This window comes from Carassius carassius, chromosome 28, assembly GCF_963082965.1.
Source record: "Carassius carassius chromosome 28, fCarCar2.1, whole genome shotgun sequence".
Lineage (NCBI taxonomy): Eukaryota > Metazoa > Chordata > Actinopteri > Cypriniformes > Cyprinidae > Carassius > Carassius carassius.
Genome location: NC_081782.1, coordinates 2,064,799 through 2,088,411, shown reverse-complemented (window position 1 = coordinate 2,088,411; position 23,613 = coordinate 2,064,799). Strand labels below are relative to the sequence as shown.

Below are 23,613 nucleotides of genomic sequence, written 5' to 3'. Positions count from 1 at the left end.
TACAGCTTTGATCGCAGAAATAAGTTATTTTAAATGGTAATATTTTATAATTGACTGTTTTTACTGTATTTCTAATAAATAAATGCAGCATTGGTGCGTAGAAGAGTCTTCACAAACATTAAACAATCTTAAACTTTTGAACCTCAAATATAGAAACTTAATTCGCTTTTTTTAAATACTGAAAACACATTTTTTTAGGTTATTTTGGAAATGCAAAACAGAATAAACAAACTCTTCCTCACACTTAAGCACTTCTGTACAGCTTTATTTACCAAACACAAGTTTAAAATGCAATACAACACTGATCCAGAGCAGATATGTTATTTTGCTGAGGTGTCCATAAGCCTACTGGCATGTTAGATATTTATCAAGCATAATAATAACAACATGTACACACAATTCTCATGGACATTAGCCTAATGACGACAGTTCAAATAAATCAATGTTTGGTTTAGTTCTGATATGTCCTGAATTAGATCATAAGGAGGAACGCATGGTGAGGCTATAAAAGGGTCTTTAGGATCCCCTTAATCTGAATAAAAACATCCCACTGGTTTATTTTCTGTGATAAGGCATTACGATTGGTCCCTGTAGAACTTGAAGATTCATGTTTGATCTGTTCTGATCCTTCCCTCCTACCAATAACATGCAAAGATATGCATGTGTCAGTAATTAAATGAGACCACATCACATGATTGGCGGAGGCTGATTGGTCTAACTGGGAGAAGTAGGCGGGGCTAATTACAGCAGTATGTACAGTTACAAAGCACATCATATATTGACCAAAATACACAAATTACTACAAAAACAAATGATTCAATGCACCGATCATATTTAGCAGCGCATTATATATATATATATATATATATATATATATATATAAACACAAATCAAGTTTTGTGTTTAGAATTGTTCTTTCCAAGAGGTGAATCTCATGAAAGCAATTTAAAAGCATATTTTAGGATCAAGATTTTTCTTGACAAGCATTTTTTTACATTGCAATTCTCATTAAATGCAATGCAAAAAAAGATATTTAATTTAGACTGCAATATTAATTGATAAATGATGTGTATATTTAATTTAGGCTTATTTCATTTTTTTATGATTTTGAATTAGTGATTTTTTCTTTTTACATTTTATTTACTAAAACTCCATTAAAATGGTCCATTTAGGGTTAAAATGGGTTTAAATGTCATGAAAATATTGTCATAACGAAAACTAGTTCTAAAAGAGGCTTTATTTTTTAATGCAACATAATTACTCATAGCATTTTAGGGGGGTAGAATAATAAACGGAAATGTTTACATGAGATTCACCTAAAATGAAACAAAACCTCTATAGTCACAGGGAGTGTGTTTGTGTGAGTCTGTAATGTGCAGTTTGTGAGAATAAAGTTCTTCTGTAAGTGTGTTTGTGAAACGACGGTGTCTAAAACAGCTTGTTTACAATATCATGTTACAGTGTACTTACTAGTAAAGCGTATAAACACATTTTGTCTAATTGCACTTCTGAGTGGAGTTATGGGTTTCCTGTTATCCACATGAGCCATGCACAAACCGTCCTCCCCCCACATCCTTTCAGAAATCTCCTGCTCGCTCTCTATCCTTCCCGTAAAAGCCGGGCATCCATAATGGGGAGGAACAAATATGTGAACAACTTCAACCTGGCAGCAGTGAAACAAGATCATGTCCATTTTTAACATCATATTCAGAGCCTGAAGCGTTTAACATCTCCAGCGCTGTGCAAAACACAAGGCTTACTGCTTCCGGGACTCTTAAAAAAAAAAAATCAGCGCCAACCAGATCATAGAGCATGGCTTCAGAAGAATTTGTCATCAATGCGAAAGTGAGCTCGTCCCCAGTAAGCACCCAATCAGATCAGGGGGCATGGCTTCAGAAAAATGATCAATGCAAAAATGAATTCGCATGAGGTCGCCTGGAGGCACCAACCAATCAGATCAGGGGGCGTGGTTTCAGAAAAATGTATCATGGATGTAAAATTGAGCTTATCCCCAGTCAACACCCAATAAGAGCAGAAGGTGTGGCTTCAGAATAATTTGTTATCAATTGAAATGTGAGGTCATCTGCAGGCAGCACCCAATCACATCAGTGGGCGTGGCTTCCGAATAATTTGACATGAGTGGAAATATGAGGTCATCTGCAGGCAGCACCCAATCACATCAGTGGGCAAGGTTTCAGAAGAATTTGTCATCGATGCGAAAGTGAGGTCGCGTGACATCATCTGGGTTGATGAAGACTGAAATGGACTTCCCAGGATTCTCCGTGACCAGCTGCTGGAGTTTCTTCGCGAGTCGGTCATCTGGTTGCTGATCGACTCCGGTTTCTATCAGAGGAGACGACAGGTTTGAGCTTCCTCCGCGCCACTGGAGCTCCATCGTGAGTCGCGACGCGGCTTTAGCGTGCTCTATTGCACTTCGCAGGTGTTCTGCTGGGTCGGAGCGAACAGACGACAACTTGCGCGCATGAAGCAAGGCCGTGTCATCGCTGAGGTGCTCTAGCATGTTGCATTGCGGGATAAAGTAATTCGGACAGGTCTTATTCACCAAGCAGTGCTGCAAGTCATCGATCAACCCGAGCAAAAAGTGCGCGGCGTAATCTTCCTGCGCCAAGTACGTATGCGGCAGGCGGTCACAGGCCCAAAGCATGAGCGAGCGCAGATGATACGGACTGATGGCTTTGGGTCGAGACAGAAGCTTAATAATCAGAGCTTTACAAGCCTGGTACGCCTGCATGAGACTCGCAGAGATGCACTTCTTCAGCTGCACCTCGCTGCGCGCAAACGACAAGCGCCATTCGTTTTCCTTCTGGCCTGTAGAAGAGCACGCAGGCAGCAAATAAAACCCACTAATCACTTCCTCCTCTGTGATTTTCCCATCCCAAAAATGGTTTTCCATTAGCCAGCTTTGGGCAACCGCTGGCCATCCTTTGAACGAGACTACAGGAACCACATCGTACAACATCCGACTGCCTCCGACGCCCAAAATGATGGAGATGATGGTTGCATTGCGCTCGACCTTCTCAACCCGTGGGACGCCACGCTGAGGCTTCTTCTGGATCTCCGCCAGTACCATACTAATGGATTCGTAGAACCAGTCGGCCACCAGCGTGGGTGAGAAAAAGTAATTGGTGGCACCGTTAACATGGTCTACAACCGTGCAACAGTCCTTCCACTTGTTGATGGTTCCCTCGTCAAACAGACGCAGGCTAAGCCAGGAGTGGCAGAGCGCCGACTGACGCATGTCTAGCGTGACCGGCTGGTTTCTGTCGTGGAGTTTGAGCGCGGGAACCAGTAACGTGAAGTCCATGTCGTAATCTGCTCCCCGCGCAAATACGGTCAACTCGTCCAGATCCATATCAATCACACCTTCCCGCACCCCGCCAGACAACAGCAGGTACTCGTTGGCAACCGGGAGCTTCTGGTCCAACTTCTGCACCATGCCTGTAAACAGAAAATAACATCGTTAGCAAATTACATAGTACATACTTTAATTTAATTACTTGTCCCTAGAAAGAGTAAAGTAGAGGATTGCTCTTATTTCTGTCATTTAATTACAGTTACATCTTATGTAATTGAACTTAATACTGTGTAGAACATTTCTATGCAATACGATAATGGATTTAATATCAAAATGTAAAGTCTAACCTTAAAATGCATGGTTTTTATGTACCCTTCTAATGTTATGTTCCCTTGAGATGCTAAACAAATTGCGATTCAATTAGGGTAGGAGTTTATATGAATGTATGTCTGAGGGGAACTTACAGTCTTTAGAAAGGTTTAGATGGTGTTTTTTCTTTTCATCTTACCTCTGTATAATTCATATTAATGTTCATAAGTGCAGCGCTGCTTTGTTTACGCTTGTGTTTGGAAACAAGGAAATGCTCATGTTGCATGTATGCAGCATCTTTGTGTGGATGAGGATTAAAATGCAGTGGTTGCCTCTAAGTTTAAATGGAAAGAGCACAGACAAAGCCTTATTTTATTTATACAAAATATTACTTTATTTGTGTTATTTATTTGATTTGGGGCTTGTTTTAAAATTTAGTTTTGTTATTTACATTTACATTATATTTAAATTTTGTTATTTAGCAGATGGTTTTATCCAAAGTGACTTACAAATGAGGACAATAGAAGCAATCAAAACCAACAAAAGAGAAAAAATATGCAATTACAAGAGACTGTGTGTCAGGTTTCGTGTTTATGTGTATTTCTAGAAGTCGTGATGTGCAATGTGTGAGAGTAAAGTTCCTTTTTGAAAACAATAGTTTGAAATTTGATGAAAACCTAGACTTCTCACACTTGGTTTTTGCTCTGCATGCCGTTTAAAATGCAGTTTTATTAAAGCTGATCAATGTTTTGCAAGAGAATAAAGAGGTGAATTAAATTTGCACCTGTATAACCTGACAAAATGGCATTGCAAAATAATACATTTTCATGAATGCGAACATAAGCGTAGCGATTAAGTTTCTTAAAATGAAAGCACTTCGGTGTCATGAGCGTTGCCACAAAAACTAACATTTTCCATGTTGTAATGTTGTTATTTCACAATTTCGGCGAGAGGTGAGCGCAGCATTAGAGAGAAAGGCGACATTGCTTCACAGAACAGAATTTAACAATAAAGCAATTGACATAAAGGTTAATCTATAACCACAAGAGCAACAGAGCACATGCAATAGAGACTATAAAACGATTCCTACACAAACACAAAAACATTCCAAACAATACACTGAGAAACAGCCAACTGACTCCTGAAGATTATAATCCCAAGTCACATCTGAGCTCAAGTGTACATGCGCCAGGCAGTGACTCATGGGTATTAAAATCTCCCATCAGGAGCAGAAGAACCTCCAGAGACGCTCAGAAAAACCAAAACAACTTTGTGTGTGTGTGTGTGTGTGTGTGTGTGTGTGTGTGTGTGTGTGTGTGGGCCCTGAACACCTGTCACACTCCTCCAGAGGCCACAGCGAGTCCAACATTCAGAAATACACCTTCAGGCCCACAATTTTAAGCATCTATCATAACAAGAAGAGCACAGTAAACTCAGCTCAGCATGCAAGACGGTCTTTCTGTGTCGCCTCAACTAAAAATATGGATTTTGATCATTTTTTTCTGTTGAAAGAAGCACATAATGAAAAATAAAAGGCTAAATATTAAATATCATTGATGTATTTCCACCAAGTAATCCACTATTTCATAGAAGGGGATCAAAATGACAAATTGAAAATGTGAATAATTTAACAATTTGCATTACTAGGAGATTACTAGGATTGAACCATATAAATGAGGATAGCAAAAGAAGTTTAGGAACCAGGATGTGAAAGTATATTAAGATATTTTTAATATTTCTTAAGATACAGTCATGCAAACTCTGGAAAAATTATATTTCTGGCTCTCGGATAGGTGTGTTACATGCAATCATTTTGACAGAGGTAAACAAGGTATATTTCTATTTTCAACATTATGTGTTCTTCCGACATTTTACCACACTGGCACCAGCTGTATGCAAAGTGATGCATATTTGGGTTTTGACCACTGAATTTAACTATTTACTCCTGGAGACCTGGATTAGGGCAATAAAAATGAAGATAGCAAAAGAAAAGTGTGTTAAAAAACAAAATCGTTAACACTTTACAATAAGGTTCATAAGTTAACGTGAACCAAGAATGAACAATACTTCTACAACATTTATTAATATACATTTTCATTTAAGCATTTACTAATGCATTATTAAATATCACAAGTTGTGTTGGTTAACATTAGTTAATGCACTGTGAATGAACAATGAAAAACTGCATTTTTATTAACTAACATTAACAAGGATATAATAAATAATGTAATAAATGTAATGCATTAAGTAATGTTAAAAAATGTAACCTTGTTGTAAAGTGTTACCCCCAAAACTGAAAGGATATTAAGATACATTTAATACTTCTTGAGCAACATGCATGCAAACCTTGGGGGGAAAACACGCAAAATGTTTTTTCACCCATTTTTCAATGGTCACTGTTGGCATATAACATAACAAGTATTGTTAAAGTCAACAGATTTTACTAATACACCTAACAATCTAAGTCTAAAAATAACACGATGCTACTATCTTTTTAAAAGTCATTTCTTCACCCTGTAATTTGGCTCCGAATCTCAGGTGAAAATTTTACGTTTGGCTCTCCTCCACAAAATAGTGGATTACTCAGAAAATATAAATCTATAACATTTAATATTCTAGTTTTTATCCCCGTTTATGTTTGTCTTTCTTCAGAAAAAATACTAACAGATCCAAGTTTTAGCAGAGGAGGTTTCTGAAATTCAGTTGATTGATTGCAACCAATTTGACTTTCCTACACTGGCCGTTTTGATTTCATCCTGTCCTCAGATTGTTCTCTAGCACATGATGAGAGTGTTACTGGATGGCTGACAGTGAGTCCGTGCACAGACAGCATCACTGCATCGCCCTGAGGCTGAACTCATGCATCTGGACCGATCTCTGCTGCTTCACAATGCAGCACTTCTGTTCAGCGTCTCTGAGAATTCAACTCTTTTACAAATAAATGCAGCTTCTATGTTCTAGTCATGACCTTTGTACTGGCGTCACTTATTCCTGCTGGTCTGGCTGAACATTGCATTTTTATTCCAATTAACAACCATTTCCACTCCAAAACATATTTAGAGCTAAATGTAAGATTTGTGTACATGAATTGCATATGACATTTTCATGCATTTGAATTGCAGAGTTTTTAACAAATAAATTCGAATTAATGTCATGCATATTTTTCCATGTACATCAGCTATAGGCCTATAAAGAGTTTCCAAAAAAGAAGAATTTTGTTTTATTCGCATGCTTTAGATGTGTTTATTATGTGTATATTTTTAAATGTATTTTAATTAATTTATTGGCTTATTTTATTCACATTTGGCAATTTATTTAATTATAAAATGTAATTATTTATTTGCATGTTTATTTATTTTGCTATTCTAGTTTAATTGTATTTATTTTTGTTTACACATTTGCTTTTCCTCAAGCTGTCTTTGCCTTTTTTTATCTCCTTCTAATAATTAAACCCAAAGAAATTAAAATTCTGTCCTTATTTACTCAGCTACATGTCATTTAAAGATAAATGGTTTTGTAAAGAGTGTTTTTTTTTTTTTTTGCTCTTTCCGGACCTTAAAAGCCACCGCTGACCTTCCACTTTCACTGAATGAAAACAGAAAGCAGAGAGGCTTGGAAATTGTAAATCTCCTTTTGTTTTCCAGAGAAGACGTTAAGACATCCAGCCGTAAACAAAGGAGTAAACAAGGACAGAATATGCATTTTTTTTGGCTGAGATATTACTTCAACAGCAAGCAGATGACCTGATTTTGCCATCTCATGCAAATAAAGCATCAGAATAGCAGTGCAAACACGAGTTGGGGGTGTTGGAGCTGCAAACACACCCATCCGATGCTTAACGAAGAACGAAGCGCAAAGACAAACAGACGCATTGAACGCGCAAAAGCGCACTCTCCCTTTCAAATGCATGCATGGATTCATGAGTTGCATTGTGTCAGAAGTAGAGCTCTTCCTCACCAAGCATGGAGAAGATGAAGTCCTTGGCCGTGTGGATCTCGAGCGCGCGCTGGTCGTCATACTCGCGCTGCTCGTGCTTGCTGAACTCGGCGATCAGCCGGTTGAGCTCCTCTATCCGGGCTCCGGACCTGAAGTCCAGCTCGGGGGCCTGCGGGACGTGTTTGGTGCTGCTCGGGGTGGCGGTGGGGCTGCTGCCAGCTGAACTAGCCCGGCTGGAGAGCGCAGGCGCCGCCATGTTCGCGAGGAGGAGACGGTGAACCGGGAGCCGCGGAGCGCACGCGCTGGCTGAACTGAAGCCGGAGGCGCGATGACGCGCAGCCGCGGACCAACACTGATTTATATAGTTTTACTATGGAGGGCCAAATTACTCAACATTAAATCATTAAATAAATGCTGAGGTATATAAATAAATCGCTAAGTACACAAATAATTAAATACATTAATATGTAATAGTTTTTTATTTATTGCTGTGTAAATTCGCCAATTAATGTATTTATTCATTTATTCATTTAATTAATTATAATTTTTTACTACACATTTCATTTTCGGGAGTTTCGCACATTTGTTTTTATGATATTTTTATCAATTGTATGAATTTCTACTTTTGTCAGAATAAATTTATTTATTATTTGCATGCTTTTGCTTATTTTGCTTTTTTAATTATTTGTATTATTTTACAATTATATTTAGTTTATTTTTTAACTTATTTATATATTTTTAAATATATATTTTTTTCCAAACCCTGCCACATAATTAGTGAATAAAAAAATTAAGAAATTCCCAAACGTGCAAATATATAAATAAATAATATGAATGAAATAAATAAACTAATGTGCAAGTATGCAAATAAACAAAAATATTAATTCTGACAAAAATAGAAATTGATTCAATTAAAATAAAATATAGTAAAAACAAATGTGCAAACCCTGCCACATAATTAGTGAATAAAAAAATTACAAATGACCAAACGTGCAAATAAATAAATAATATAAAAGAGATAAACGTAAATACAAATACAAACAAATGTGGCAACTATGCCAAAATAATAAATAATAAAATTATAAAAAATGTATAAAAATAAACAATTGTGAAAGCATGCAATCACTAGTGAGTCAAAATCTGCCACAAATGAGTAAACTAAACAACCGCAAATAAATTAATAAATAACTCAAAAATAGTAAGAGTAAACTGATATAAAAGTAAATGTATAAACACTTCCAAATATAAAACATTGATTAACACTGTTCTGCAAATAAGTCAGTAAAATTAGCGAATAAATATAAACAAATGAACTGAATGCAAACCTGCAAATAAGTAAAAAAAAAAATATATATATATATGACCTCTAACACTATCTTGCTCTATTCTTTTTCTGTTCTATCTGTTTTCTTTTTATTTATTATATTATTTAAAATCCCATGCTACGTGTACTGTGTTAACCTAACTGAGACTTGTTATAGCACTTATATATCATTGCTCTTTTTGTTGGTTTTGATTGCTTCCACTGTCCTCATCTGTAAGTCGCTTTTTTCTTTGATCGTGTCAGTGTGTCAGTGCGCGCGCTCCTCCAGCAAGCGCCGCTGTGCGCGCGCTCTGAGCCGGAAGCGGAAGTGCAAGCAGCAGCTGCATCACAGTGTCTCGTGGGGTCGCAGCAGTGATGATGGCGCTAAGAGGTTCAGTGTTCAGATGGGTTTCAGAGGACATCATCAGCACACACTACCTGACGAACAGGTAACACACACACTCCTCTGACTGCGTGTTTATATCCTGAGCGCCTCGCATCACTCACAGCAGCTTTAGAGGCTTTAATCAGCTCACCAGTAAAGCTTCATCTTACAGTATGTGTAATGGAATGAATATCACTATAAACATAATGGTAACGAGCAGCTGTTTAGATGATAAACGTGTGCTTAGTTCTTTGTTATGATGGCATTTATAGATATAAACATTATTTAAGATGAGCAGAGAACCGTTTCATTCCATCATTATTAGATTATAATGTAATATATTACATCTTAAATGTGACCCTGAAGCACACAACCAGTCATAAGGCTCATTTTTTTGAAGATTTAAATTTTATTTGATTATTGCACTCGTAAAAACTTAATTAAATTATTGAAAATAAATGCATTACATTTATTGTTTTTATGTTCTCTCAAGGTTACTTTTATCAAAAATGTATTTATAAATTAAGATAACATTTTTGGGTTGCCGTTTTTATTTTATTTCCACGTTGCTCCTATTGAAAAATCTAAATAAATGCAATATTTGATGGTTGTTTTAATCTAAATAGATTCACTCGTCAGACGCAGCAGAGGTGTGGCTTTCGCAAGGTAGCGAAGAAGGTGGAGCCTAAGAAGGGCGTGGCAGAAGAGGCGGAGCAAATTGAAATCCTAAACAAAAAGGACGTGGCTCCTGCTCCAGACCCGCCCACCCCACACGCACCCACCAGGTCATTCGGCAGACTGGTCAAACCATTTGTCTTCACCATAGGGGTAGGTATATTCTGACATATGGCATTAAATATGCAGAAACAATGTCTGTGTTAATCCACATTTTTTATTATTATATTTAGTTATATTTAGTTTAGTGGGACAGTTACAATATAAAGGACCTGTTTTACTTAAGGCAAAGTAGCGCAAGAGCGCAATTCCCAAAGATCGCCGATGGGCATGGAAATTTCTGTGGGTGATTTATTAACAACGTGCAAATTAAAGAACATCGACGCAACATCTCATCTACATATTGACCAACACAATATACCAAACGCAGATCAGATTAGCGTACTCGCAAATAAAGAACCACAGTACGTTGAAAAGAACCGGAGGCCAAAATATTAAGGTTTGCTAGAAGTTTTGATCAACCTTCCTATTTGAGGGTTCGAAGTCATCTTTAATTTCCGGAAGCAAGTTAAAAATAACATGGCTTGGCATTGTGTAATTTAATCTGAATTGTGATCAAGTTTTTGCAGATATTTAATCTGGATTCTATTCTGGTTTATGCATTTACTTAATTCGAAATCTGATCTTGTTTATGCAGTAATTTGATCTGAATTCTGATCTGCTTTATGCAGTTATTTAATCTGAACTGTGATCTGGTTTATGCAGTTATTTATTATGGATTCTAATCTGGTTTATGTATTTATTTAATGATTCTAATCTGGATTATGCAGTTATTTAATTCGAATTCTGATTTGCTTTATGCAGTTATTTAATCTGGATTCTGATCTGACAATGTATTTTTCTTGCTTTAAATTAATGTGTGGAAAAAATCCTCTCCCTTCTACCATGCACTTTCTCTTCTCTGCGTTGCCTCCTCTTAGCAACAACAACTACAGCCATTTAAAGTGCAAAATAGTTTGAGACCTGCTTTATTTGAGCATTAAATAATGGTGCAAATACCAGTAATTTGACAAGCACAAATGTTAGTGAAACCCATTGCATGATTAATTTGAATACTCTCCTCCCACAAATTTAGCATCAGGGAAATGCATATTCAATAAGGTCAGGCAGAAAATGACTGTTTCCATCACTGTGCGTCTTTAGTAAAACCTGACATCAAAAGACAATTTGTGCTGGGGGAAGCTGTTTGTAAAACTGTCCCAAATTGTTTCATATGTGATTTGCATATTCATTGTATTTCATGAATAAAGTCCAATGTGTGTGTGGATTGTAATATTTTAGAATCTCGTAATAACTCCAGCTCAGTTTACAGGTTGTTCGTTCGGCGGAGCAGCGATATGGCAGTACGAAAGTCTCAAATCTCGTGTACAGAGTTATTTTGACGATGTCAAAGCTGACTGGCTGGAGAAGATACGGCCTCAGAAACAAGGAGATTTGCGCAAGCAGGTGTGTGTCCCTTTAATGGACATTAATGTTTTCTGATGTGTGTTTTTAACAGACTTCTGTTGTTCTGCAGGTGAATCAGTGGTGGAACAGTTTAAGTGATGGACAAAAAACAGTCACAGGTCAGTCTGAATGACACTAACCAAATTTATGCATCCATATTACACAGATGAGCATTTTAGATGCAGTTTTATTAAATAAACCAATACTGTCCATCTATTTCTCTGTGCACCGTTCCATCTGAACAAATCTCTCTCTCAGGCATCATTGTAGCGAATGCGTTGGTGTTTTGTTGTTGGAGAGTTCCTTCTCTGCAGCGCTCCATGCTCAAGTACTTCACATCTGACCCCTCCTCCAGTGAGTCCACTCATCTGTTTCACTTTCATAATGTGCTGCATCTGAATATCAAATTTGTCTCTTGATTACATCGCCTCAAAATGAGGAATTTCGTGTTGGATTGAAAAGATCTGATAACACTTTTTTTGTACAGTCTGGCATGTTTTCAGGTTTCTTTTGTATTGGAAAGTAAAATATAGATTTTCAAATTGATAATAATGAGTCATAAGCAAACTGAGAAGAAAAATGAATGTAATATGTTAATTTTCATTATGCACAAAATGACTTGGTGGTATATCAGCAACTGCAATTCAGAGTGCTATACTTGAAGATAAAATATTATGTTATTTAAAATAAGATGAAAAACAATTTAATAAAAAATAAAATAGAAATGTTTTTTAAAACAAAAACTGATAAGAGAAATAACAAGATTACAACAACATAACATTAACTGCTTTATGCTGTAATTTAATCTGAATTCTGATCTGGTTTATGCAGTTATTTCATTTTGATTCTGATCTGGTTTGCAGTAATTTAATCTGAATTGTGATCTTTCCACTGTAACTTAATATGGATTGTGATCTTTCCACTGTTATTTAATCTGGATTGTGATCTTTCCACTGTTATTTAATCTGGATTGTGATCTTTCCACTGTTATTTAATCTAAATTGTGATATTTGGACTGCTATTTAATCTGAATTGTGATATTTGCACTGCTGTTTAATCTGAATTGTGATCTTTCCACTGTTATATAATTTGGATTGTGATCTTGGAACTGTTATTTAATCTGAATTGTAATCTGGTTTATTCAGCAATTTAATCTGAATTGTGTTTTTTCCACTGTTATTTCATTTGGATTGAGATCTGGTTTGCACGGTTATTTAATCTAGATTGTGACCTGGTTTACGCAGTAAATTAATCTGAATTGTGATTTTGGCACGGTTATTTAATCTAGATTGTGACCTGGTTTATGCAGCAATTTAATCTGAATTGTGTTCTTTCCACTGTTATTTAATCTGGATTGAGATCTGGTTTGCACAGTCATTTAATCTGGATTGTGACCTGGTTTATTCAGCAATTTAATCTGAATTTAGATTTTTGCACTCTTATTTAATCTGGATTGAGATGTGGTTTGCACAGTAATTTAATCTGGATTGTAATCTGGTTTCAGAGGTGCTGTGTTGGCCCATGCTGCTGTCCACATTCAGTCACTATTCTCTCTTTCACATGGCGGCCAACATGTACGTGCTCTGGAGTTTCTCTTCGAGCATCGTCAACATGATGGGCAAAGAGCAGTTCATGGCGCTCTACCTCTCCTCAGGTCTGGGTCATTTAAGAGTTTTCAGATTCCCAAAACCATCCTACGCTCCTTAAATTCATCAGTATTATTTGATTTCATCTTTCTGTGCCCGTGTTCTTAGGTGTGATTTCTACGTTTGTCAGTTATGTGAGTAAAACAGCGATGGGTCGGTTCGGTCCATCACTGGGGGCGGTGAGTGTGTTTTCAGATTAAACATGTCAGGATTTCACCATGTTCATGTGGATGTAGTGAACAGATTATTGCATTGTGTCAGTCAGGGGCCATCATGGCTGTCCTAGCAGCTGTTTGCACCAAAATGCCTGAAGCCAAACTGGCCATCATCTTCCTCCCCATGTACACCTTCACCGCCGGAAACGTGAGTCTCTCTCTCTGTGTGTGTGTGTGTGTGTGAGAGAGATGTTTGTTGTTGTTGTTTTTAGTAATGATAGACACATTCTAATGATCTTCTCTTGCCAACAGGCTCTCAAGGCCATCGTTGCCTTGGATACCGCAGGCTTGATTCTGGGATGGCGTTTTTTCGATCACGCAGCTCATTTAGGTGGAGCTTTATTCGGCATGTGAGTGATTTATCTCTGCCTTCACTTACATTTAGATCAGTCTAGATGTTTTTGAAAGGAGAAAGTGTTGTTATTGTTAACAAGAACTATTAAATATTGTGTTTATGAATTAATTGAAATAAAGCTGAAATGAAATAAAATAAAATTAATATTAGATTAAAAACTTGTAGTGAAAATTAGAAATGTAGCCTTTGCAACTAAAACGAAATCAAATTAAAGTAAAAAAAATGAAGTTGAAGAAATAAATAAATATATTTAAAACAGAAACTAATAAAAATGGCAAATAATTAAATGACTAAAATTAAAATTAAACCCGAAAATAATAAAATATAATTATAGGTCAAAATATTAACACATATATAAATAATACTAATATAACGCTGGCAAATTACTTGTACCACTGTTAATTCTGTATCATTAATATACTATTAGAGTTTTTGTTATAATTTGATAATACAGTATTATAATAATATTTGATTTATTAGATTTTTATTTTTAAATTTGTGTTTTCACTTTAATTTTAGTGAAAGGTTTAGAAAAAAAAAACCTTGTTTTTCTATATAGTTTTTTTTAATTATTTGTATTTATTATTTTTATTTCATTTAGTTCGATTTTATTTTAGTACTTCTTTTACTAATAAAAAATGAAAAGCTGTAAAGTTTACTCTTTTTTTTTTTTTTTCCATTATAACAGCAGGTTAATAGATCTTTTTACCAGTTGTAAACACGTAAATACAAGCATGTTAATTCTCTCTCTGTGTATTTGATGTCTGTTTCTTCCTCTAGCTGGTACATCGTTTATGGTCACGAGCTGATTTGGAAGAACAGAGAGCCGCTGGTGAAGATGTGGCATGACTTCAGAACGAGAGGACCGGGCGCTGGCGGAAACGGCCCGATCTAGAGCCATGCATCATGGTGACGTGAAGAACAAACTATTTGGAAAATGGACACAAAGACACAGATATTAATGCACTTGAAGCTCATACTCTATTTTGTATTCTGTGGGAGAGTCATAGAGTGAGGTCTGCTTCAGTCACAGTGAGTATTACTGTGATGTCATTATGCTCCGCCTCCGATTTGAAATTCGAAACCAACTAACTCCACCCACTTGTTTAAAAATTCTAATTTATCTGGAGGGGCGGAGTTCTAGGGACGCTATACGTCTCAGTGACATTCAACATCATGTACAGAAACTAAAAAGTTTAAATAGTCTGTAACTGTCATTTTGAAAAATAAAATTATTACTTAAAATTCTGTTGTCAAAAAAAATGATCAGGTGCCAGCTTTTGTTAAATGTGCTATAATCGTGTTCTGCTTCCGTTTTGTTTATGTTCTGAGTTTCAGATGAGACTTTGGTCCTTGTTAAATGTGAATGATTAACCCTGTATCTCTATAACACACACACACACACACACCTGTTCTATATGTCTCATCAGTAGAAACCGTTTCAGTGTTGTTTTCTCAGATAGACCAAAGTTCAGTAACAGTCATGGTATCATAATGGCTCATGAACAATGCGTCTGTTTTCCACTTCCTCATGTTTTCATGAAGTCACTGTATCGCTCGCCTCTTCCTGTTTCTCAGTTATCACTCCTTAACCTCCGTCACATCACTCTTTTCTCTCCCATTGTCACTCATTTTGCGGTCTTTTAGTTTTAATTACAAGGTTGGGGTTTCTTGAAGGAACATCCAGCTCATATTTCACCCCAAATTCACAAGAAATCTAAATATTAAGCAAAAAAAAAACAAAGTGAAGCCTAATGTTAGAATTTTAGGGTTTAGGGTTTTCCTGTTGTCAAAAGTCTGGTTAAAAGTTCAAAAGCTTGTGGTCTGTAAGGTTTTTATTTTTTATAGATCAAAAGTATCATTTAGAATGTAACAAAAGAGTTCTATTTCAAATAAATTGAAAGTTCTTTAGAACTTTCTATTCATCTGTGAATCCTGGAAAATTAAATGCATCACGGTTTCCACAAAAATATTGATCAGCACAACTGTTTTCAACATTGATAATAATCAGTAATGTTTCTTTAGAAATGCACATCACAGAAATATATTACACTTTAACACCTATTCCCACAGAACTTTTCACTTTCGATCAAATAAATGCAGTCTTGATGAGCAGAAGAGATGTCTTATAAAAGCACCCCAAACTTTTGGACATGAATGTCGTTTGTAACTGATCTTTAAGCACTTGAGTGGAATAAAGCCTCTTGTGTTTGTTGATCGTGGCGTAATCAGTGTCCTGTGAAGTGTGTGAAACAGACGGATGACCCTGAATCAAGAGACGGGTCTCATCTGGACAGAAGGCCATCTCTGCCCCTTTTTGTGTTTTGAAGAGGGTTTGATTTTTTCAGGGTTATTGACCCAAAGCCAATATTAACTCAGTGACACTCGCCCATCACTGCTGTCTTACATATAGACGGAAACCCCTGCTCAAAAGCCATCATTTCAGGGGGAACCTAACTAAATTATTCTTGATTATTAGGTCGCAGTCTGCTGGGAGCCAAAGAAGGTGCGTCTGAAAATTCATTTTCATCAATATAATGATCAGTAGCAATCTGATTGTGCTTTGGGTCTAAACTTATAAATATTTGTCAGATATTCTGTTAAGCTATTTTTTTTTTAATATCAGTGTATCTTTTGTTTTAAGTACGCATTATAACTATTATTTAGATAATAAATGAAACATACAAAAAAAACTTAAACTGATTTTATTTTAGATGCCAAGGCAATATTTCTCCTTTTCATTTTGTTTAACAATGTAAAACGATGGTAAATAATTAATAAAAAAACTATATAGTAATAAAAGTGGCAAAATTACTAAAGCAACTAAAATAAAAACTAGTTTTAAAAATACAAATGAAACCGTAATAGTATCTCAATTATATTAAAATAGCATTGGTTCCTGAAAGGCTTTATTCATCATCATGAGTGAAACATTTTTATGCATGTTATTAGATAAATCAAATCCTAAGTTAAGCCCTGCGTGATTTGTTTTTATTTCACAAGAGTTTGAAGTCCAGCATTTGACCAGTCATGAATAGAACACGTCACAAATACTTTAATGACATCAATAGTTCCATTTAGAACCTTTGTGCTGAAATAGTTCTTTGCAAGAGTTTATGGGTCTTTATGAAACTTTAAAGGGTCATGAAACCTTAAAACACAGTCCTGAGATGTTATTATTATTATTATTAAGAAAGTGTTTATTTTTTCAAGTTGAAATTCCACTGAATTGTGATGTGTAATATAATCAGTTATTAGAAAAATGTTCGGGGTTCATTAACATTTCTATTACCCTTTTGCATGCAATACATTAGCAGTTTTATTCCTGTTTATATTTTGAAGGTTTTTATTGACCGGTTTGTTCATAAATGTGTTTTTCCAGCCTGATGAATCTCCTCTTCTGGTTTTATTTGTGTTTTTTTTTGTGCTTCAAAGAACCTAGAATCCAATATACTGATGTGAAGAAGCATCTTCTAAAACAGCAAATTATATGCCCTATAAAACTTAACATAAGAACCATTGAAGATCCTTCATTTGAGAGTACAGTCTTGGTCAAACGTTTGTATACACCTTGCAGAATCTGCAAAATGTTACTTGTTTTGTGAAAAAATTCATTTTTATTTTGTCCTGTCTTGAATAAGAAATGATGCATAAAAGATGGTTCAGACCACAAGACAAAATAATAGCTGCATTTATAAAAATATAAAAATCTTAATACTGTGTTTTTTGTATAGTGATGGTTGTTTGTGTGTCCTATGTTTGTCCTGAGCAGTTGTACTAATTGCTGTCCTTCAGAAAAGTCCTTCAGCTCCCACAAATTCTTTGGTTTATCAGCATCTTTTGTGTATTTGAACCCTCTCCAGCAGTGACTGTATGATTTTGAGACTGTATGATCTTATCACACTGAGGACAGCTGAGGGACTCATACGCCTCTATTAAGATCCAGGGGGTGAAAGATCAGAGTAAGTTTGACTTATTTTGTGCTTTGGGAAATATGCAAGTGTCTTCCGTAGCTTCCGAAGGCTCCCAGCTCTTAATGCATCAAATAAAATAAAAAATAACATGCATTTTATATCATCCCTTTGGTAAAAATAATGCACATTTTTCAGATCTGCAAGGTGCATGTAAACTTTTGAGCACAGAGTGAATAGTCTCAGAATCCATCGCTCAGGATGGCATCGACGGTGTTTCAGCTGATGGGAATGTTTCTGGGAATCGTGGGCTGGTGTTTGGAGTCCAGTTCTATCAACTCAGCCGTGTGGAGGAAAGCCAGTCACGGGGAGGCGGTGGTGACGGCCAGCTCTCAGTTTGAAGGCTTGTGGATGTCATGTGCATCTAACTCGCTCGGAGCCATTCACTGCCAGAGATTCAAGACCGTTCTGGGCCTTTCAGGTGAGACACACACTCCACCTGGCCTTTGCTCACATTACGTCACACTACTGCTTGGTTTCAGTGATACAGTATCATGAGTGTTTTACTGGACGCTCTGGCTCAATCCTGGGACAAAACGAGGTTATACTAGTCATAAAAACTCATAAAACACCCACACACACACCTTTGCTCTAGAATACAGCACAGTTTTCTGCAGAAGTGTCTCAAATGAACCCTGTTTGCCGTTTAACTCAATTTAGAAATTTAGAATTGGTTTCTTTTAATTTATGGGTTTTAGATTTAAATTGGCAACAATCTTCAGCAAGATGAACTAAAATTTGATTTACAGGAAGTGGATTTACTTAAAAGTAAAAATACTTTTTTTAACTAAAACTCAAACCATTTTCAGAAAGATAATTGAATAAAAAATAAAATAATAATAATAAATAAAAATAACATGAAAATTGGTAATAGTGTCGTGGCTATTAAATAAAACACATAAGTTCAAGTACTTAAATTAAGATAAATAAATATATTTAAAAAAATAATTTTTTTTAAAATTACTTAAACCTTAGCTAATAATTAAATGAAAACTAAAAATATTTTTTTAAAAATTCGAAATATTAATGAATACTATAATTAGGGTTATTATAATAAAATAAAAATAAATACTTTCTTTGAGCTAGTTGCCAATGCAATATTTATCTTTTTTTACACATATTTTATAAAAACAAAAAACATGACAAAAAAAAAAACAAAAGAGTAAGAGAAGTGAAAACAGAACAATAAAGGCAAACTCATAATGTTATGAAAAACCATAATGCTATATCAATGATACTAAAATAACAGTATACACAAAAATATCAAACACATTAAAAAACCTGACTGCAAACTGATCTGTTCAAGCTTCAAGACTTCTTAAACGTTCTTGCAATCCTTTTAGCCTTCATTCAAAGTTCATCTTGATTACCCTTCCTCAGATAAAATTGACCCTTGCTTCAGCTATGATTTGTATTAAATGTGTTCAGGCACACACAAAATCTATGGTTTGACTTTCTCATTCTTAAAGCCACGTACACTTCGACCCCAGTTTGAGCTCATTACAGGTGAAGGATTTTAGAGGCTATTATGGTCAGATTCAAACTTTTCTCTATTGAGTCACATGACTCTTCCTGTATTGACTGCCATGGTGTTATCTAGTGCAAGCCACACAGGAGGGACCAGGGTTTATGGTTTTATGACTCTTATAACACACTGACACGGTCAAACACATCTCATCCTGGTCCAGCGCTCTGTTGGGGATTCATTCTAGAGTTTACTGGATACTGTGTGGATTTGATCATGTCGACCGGGGTTCAGCTGCTGGGGTTTCTGATGTGTTTGGGAGGCTGGCTGCTCTCCTTCGTGTCGTTGGTGAATGATTCGTGGCGCACGTCGACGTTTGCGGATCAGTTGATCACGTCGGTGTGGTACTATCAGAACCTGTGGCATTCGTGTACTGAGGCAAGCACCGGCATCACCAACTGCAAGCAGTTTGAGTCCATGCTGTCTCTGTCCGGTAACACACACACCTCACACACACACACTAAATAAGGGGTCCTATTTCCTACAAAATAGGAAAATAAGGGGTCGTGTGATTTGTCATTTTCAACATTGTTGGTATTTTGTAACAAATTTACAATGAAAAAAAAAACATTTAGAATTATTATTTACAAATATCATCATGGTATAACTATTTAATTTAGTAAAACTTACTTTAAATAAAAATAAAAGAATAGGCTTCATTTCATATTACTATAAAATGTTGTATTTCTTTTGTTTTATATATCATCACCGTATTTATATAGCATGTTACCTGAATTCGTATTTCATTAGTTTTGGGTCAGATTTTTGAAAAAAGTTAACAAAATAGTTTAAAAATAGTTAAATATTATTATAATTTAAAATAGCGGTTATTTGTGTGAATCTGTGTTGAACTGTAATTTATTTCAGTGACGCGCAGCTGAATTTTCAGCATCTTTCCTACAGTGTTCAGTGTCACATGATCGTCAGAAATCATGAAAATATGCTGATTTGGTGCTTAAGAAATATTTTTGATTATTATCAATGTTGAGTACGGTTGTGTTGCTTCATATTTTTGTCTAAACTGTGATATATTTTATTTTTCGGGATTCACAGATGAACAGAGAGTTCAAAAGAACAACTTTTATTTAAATATAATTTTTTTTTTCACATTATAAATGTCTTTACTGTCACTTTTCATCAGTTGAATTTGACCTTAATGACTAAAAGTATTAATATGTTGAACGAAAGTGTGCTTCAAAATTGTAGAAAAGTGTAAGCAATTATATTTTGCATTTTTGACATTATTTTCAAAACAACTTTTATATATGTGTGTGTGTATTTTTTTAATAAGAATACAGGAAAACTAGTTAATTTAACACTGTAATGATAGTTTAATAATTAAAATAAAAAGCAATGTCAGAATTAAAATAATCACAATTGTCTCAAGAACAGGCTTTACTTTCATGCGAAATTAAATTAATTCATTATAAATAATATATTATTTCTTTCCCTTTTGGGGTGAAATATGATCTGGACTTCGATATTAATTTTACACTCTCAGAAAAAAGGTACAAAAAGCTAAAAGGTATGTTTTTGTACCTTATTTCCTTTTAAATGGTATATATTTGTAACTTAATGGATACATTAGTGTTTTAAAAGCACATATTAGTAGCTCAAGTGTACTTATTAGTACACTTCAAAAGCAGTTTTTATCTTTTTTTATGAGAGAATACCATGGTGTTGCCTCGTGGTAATGTTCAAAGATCATATGCATTTACAACAATCTTTATTACTGCCATGGTACATGCACTCTTAGTCATTTGTATGTTTGCATGTCAATTATTGTTGTGTGTGTGTTTTGTAGGATACATCCAGGCCTGTCGGGCTCTGATGATAATCGCTCTCATTCTGGGTTTGCTGTCTGTTATTCTGGCCGCGATGGGACTCAAGTGCACTAAACTGGGCAGCACATCTGAGGAGACGAAGGGGAAGATCAGCCTCACCGCCGGGATCATGTTCATCCTGTCAGGTCAGTGTAATAACACACACTCGGCCTGAATGATCTGAGCAGTTTCACATGTTCTGTCTGTTCTCTCTGTCAGGTGTGTGTGTAATGGTAGCTGTGTCGTGGTACGCCGCTCGAGTCGTTCAGGAGTTCACTAATCCTTTTTACGGAGGAACAAAGTGAGTAAAATATGAGGTTATTTAACCTCCATGCTAAATATTAAAAAAAGAGTGTGCATATGTGTTTCTGTTGAATCTCATATTTCGTCCACATATAGTCTGATACAGTGAGATTATAGAGGGAAAAAAACAGTTCAGTTTTATCAACAGAATATGCAATTTGGTGCAGATTCTGATTTGCATGAAGAAATTCTGAGATCTAAATAACAGTGAGCAGATACAAATGAAATGATCTAAATATCCAAGTTTGATTTTGGCATTGACAACAGACATCTAATTGATTGATCAAAATTATTGCTGGGGACAATATAGTAGTCGCTGGATATTGGTAGGGATGCATGTCCTTATAAATATCAGTCGTCGCTCTGGATCTCCAATGATATGTCTTAGGAAGATGAGATTGAAATGATCCAAACATATAATGCAATGCAATCCAGTGCTGATTGAGAGAAGATCAGAAGATGTGAGATGTTCTGGAGGCTTGTGAAGATCATTCCTCCGCTGAGGAACAGTGAAAGTAAAGCTTCTGGAAACAAACGCTCCTCAAAAGATCCTGAGGATCAGATTTGAGACTCTAAAACATGATTGATGGAGAATCAAGTAAAGCTGAGCTGCTTCAGTCTAGGAAGTGTTTATCTGGAAATATCTCACTGGAGTTATTCTGACCTTTACTTGATCAAAATCACTCAAGATTTGACAGCAGAAAGACTTGTGAAGTGAGCTTTTACATGAGAAAAAACACTTTTGGACATTAGGCACCCTGGATTATCTTGTAAATGCTGTTTCAGATGAATTAACACACTCGCATGCGTATGTTTCAGGTATGAACTGGGAGCCGGTCTGTATCTGGGATGGGCGGCTGCAACTATGGCTATATTGGGCGGAGCAATCCTCTGTTCTTCCTTCAAGAGCTCAAGACCTGCACAAACACGGTGAGTCTCTTACCAGAGACAGATCACAGCTCGAAAACCCATCTGTGATGAATTCCTCTCTCTCTTTCTCAGGGGTCACGACTATAAATACAGCTCCACACAGCCGCAGAAGATCTACATACCAGCGCCAGCATCAGAAAACAGCGCCTCTAAAGCTTACGTCTGAGCCTCTCGTTTTACCTTTCATTTTTTTGTACATGGAAATGTGTATTTTTTTTAGTACATGCATTTTAGAAATCAACGAACTGAGCTTATTTAATTAAATGAATGTATGTGCACGGTTCATTATTTCATAATCTTGCATTAGAATGTATATAACTTTCTCCGCTTATATGAAAAGACTTCAGTTTTCAAGTTTCAATCAGCAGATGCTGGCAGTGTTTCAGATAAGATATAATTCACCGCATGCATGTAAAATATCAGCTTTGACTCAATTCTGATACGAAAAACTTACTTTACAGTGGAGTTATAGTGAACTAAAACTAAAACCAAAATTTTTGAAAAATCTTTTGTTACTTGAATTTATTTTTTTTTTACTTTTTTAAACATTCATTTAGTTTAACTTGAAGTACTTAACTAAAACTGAAATAAAAATGTAGAAAAACTATTGAAACTAACACAAATGACAACAAAAATGACTAAAACCTTAAGTAAAATAAAAAAAGAAATCAAAACATTAATCAAAACTTTGCTTTACACCATCACATCAATTCCCTGTACATTTGTTTCTCATTAAATCTCCCATTAACTTTATATATCATGTAAATTGTCATGCTATGGATCGATTTTAGTATGTTATATAAATGTTACATGGTCTGTTCTGGTGTTTTGAAAAGCTCATTATTTTCTGAAATTGCTAGTTTGTGTGTTTTGTCATTGTTTCTGTGAGTAAACCAATTCTGTGAAATTTTAGCAGTCGTGCAAACAGTTTTTTTTTTTTTATGTTTTACTGAAGTTATCAGTCAAGTCCAAGAGATTTCTTTTATTTTCAGTTTTATTGGAAACAGCGTGTAAAGCGTGCGCTCGATTCCTTTGAAGACAACCTGTTATAATAATTAACTTTGTCCCTTCAGCTAAACACCTTGGAATGGAAATGACAATAAACATTCATAAATCAATACATTTATAAACCTTATCTTGATATTTCTCAAAAACGCAAACACATCAGACAATAAAAAACAGATGATGTATCTATTTTTTTAACCATAATGCAAAATGGGAACAGCATTTGCAATCGTTTGAAAAATTAACCTAATGACTTACATACAGAAATGTATATAAATGCTTCCAAACTGCACAAAAGAATACCCAATAATTGTATAATTTACTCACCATATTATCCTGCCTATACTACTTATATTTAATTGATAGTTTTGTTTTGACACACATACTCAAATAACTGATAGTATGTTCTT

General features: G+C 35.4%; 3 protein-coding genes across 4 annotated transcripts; 2 read left to right on the top strand and 1 right to left on the bottom strand.

The window, feature by feature from the left end:
* Positions 1 to 249: 249 nt before the first annotated feature.
* Positions 250 to 7,895, bottom strand: LOC132107679 (nucleotidyltransferase MB21D2-like). The gene is made up of 2 exons (XM_059513816.1): positions 7,583 to 7,895; positions 250 to 3,459 (listed from the first exon to the last, which is right to left on the bottom strand). Exons 1-2 carry the CDS (start codon positions 7,815 to 7,817, stop codon positions 2,195 to 2,197), a joined length of 1,500 nt encoding a protein of 499 aa, XP_059369799.1. The 5' UTR covers positions 7,818 to 7,895; the 3' UTR covers positions 250 to 2,194.
* A 1,273-nt stretch (positions 7,896 to 9,168) lies between these two features.
* Positions 9,169 to 14,891, top strand: LOC132107678 (presenilin-associated rhomboid-like protein, mitochondrial). The gene is made up of 10 exons (XM_059513815.1): positions 9,169 to 9,313; positions 9,876 to 10,077; positions 11,290 to 11,430; positions 11,501 to 11,549; positions 11,689 to 11,784; positions 12,935 to 13,084; positions 13,185 to 13,255; positions 13,338 to 13,439; positions 13,544 to 13,641; positions 14,427 to 14,891. Exons 1-10 carry the CDS (start codon positions 9,240 to 9,242, stop codon positions 14,539 to 14,541), a joined length of 1,098 nt encoding a protein of 365 aa, XP_059369798.1. The 5' UTR covers positions 9,169 to 9,239; the 3' UTR covers positions 14,542 to 14,891.
* A 2,572-nt stretch (positions 14,892 to 17,463) lies between these two features.
* On the top strand, positions 17,464 to 22,585 carry LOC132108345 (claudin-15-like). 2 transcript variants are annotated; one of them, XM_059515047.1, is made up of 6 exons: positions 17,464 to 17,608; positions 17,756 to 18,038; positions 20,947 to 21,111; positions 21,185 to 21,266; positions 22,088 to 22,198; positions 22,271 to 22,585. In XM_059515047.1, the coding sequence occupies exons 2-6, from the start codon at positions 17,819 to 17,821 to the stop codon at positions 22,362 to 22,364; spliced, it is 672 nt and encodes a 223-aa protein (XP_059371030.1). In that variant the 5' UTR covers positions 17,464 to 17,608; positions 17,756 to 17,818; the 3' UTR covers positions 22,365 to 22,585. The 2 variants fall into 2 exon arrangements, with proteins under 2 accessions (XP_059371030.1, XP_059371031.1); XM_059515048.1 differs by lacking the exons at positions 17,464 to 17,608; positions 17,756 to 18,038 and adding an exon at positions 19,218 to 19,575.
* The last annotated feature ends 1,028 nt before the right edge of the window (positions 22,586 to 23,613 follow it).

Bases quoted from the DNA above. Each gene is read 5' to 3' on its own strand.
- LOC132107679 (XM_059513816.1), bottom strand. From the start codon at position 7,817: ATGGCGGCGCCTGCGCTCTCCAGCCGGGCTAGTTCAGCTGGCAGCAGC. The intron at 3,460-7,582 runs GTGAGGAAGAGC...TTCTGTTTACAG, and splicing joins CTTCATCTTCTCCATGCTTG to GCATGGTGCAGAAGTTGGAC.
- LOC132107678 (XM_059513815.1), top strand. From the start codon at position 9,240: ATGATGGCGCTAAGAGGTTCAGTGTTCAGATGGGTTTCAGAGGACATC. The intron at 9,314-9,875 runs GTAACACACACA...TAATCTAAATAG, and splicing joins ACACACTACCTGACGAACAG to ATTCACTCGTCAGACGCAGC. The intron at 11,550-11,688 runs GTCAGTCTGAAT...TCTCTCTCTCAG, and splicing joins TGGACAAAAAACAGTCACAG to GCATCATTGTAGCGAATGCG.
- LOC132108345 (XM_059515047.1), top strand. From the start codon at position 17,819: ATGGCATCGACGGTGTTTCAGCTGATGGGAATGTTTCTGGGAATCGTG. The intron at 18,039-20,946 runs GTGAGACACACA...TGTGTTTTGTAG, and splicing joins GACCGTTCTGGGCCTTTCAG to GATACATCCAGGCCTGTCGG. The intron at 21,112-21,184 runs GTCAGTGTAATA...TCTCTCTGTCAG, and splicing joins GATCATGTTCATCCTGTCAG to GTGTGTGTGTAATGGTAGCT.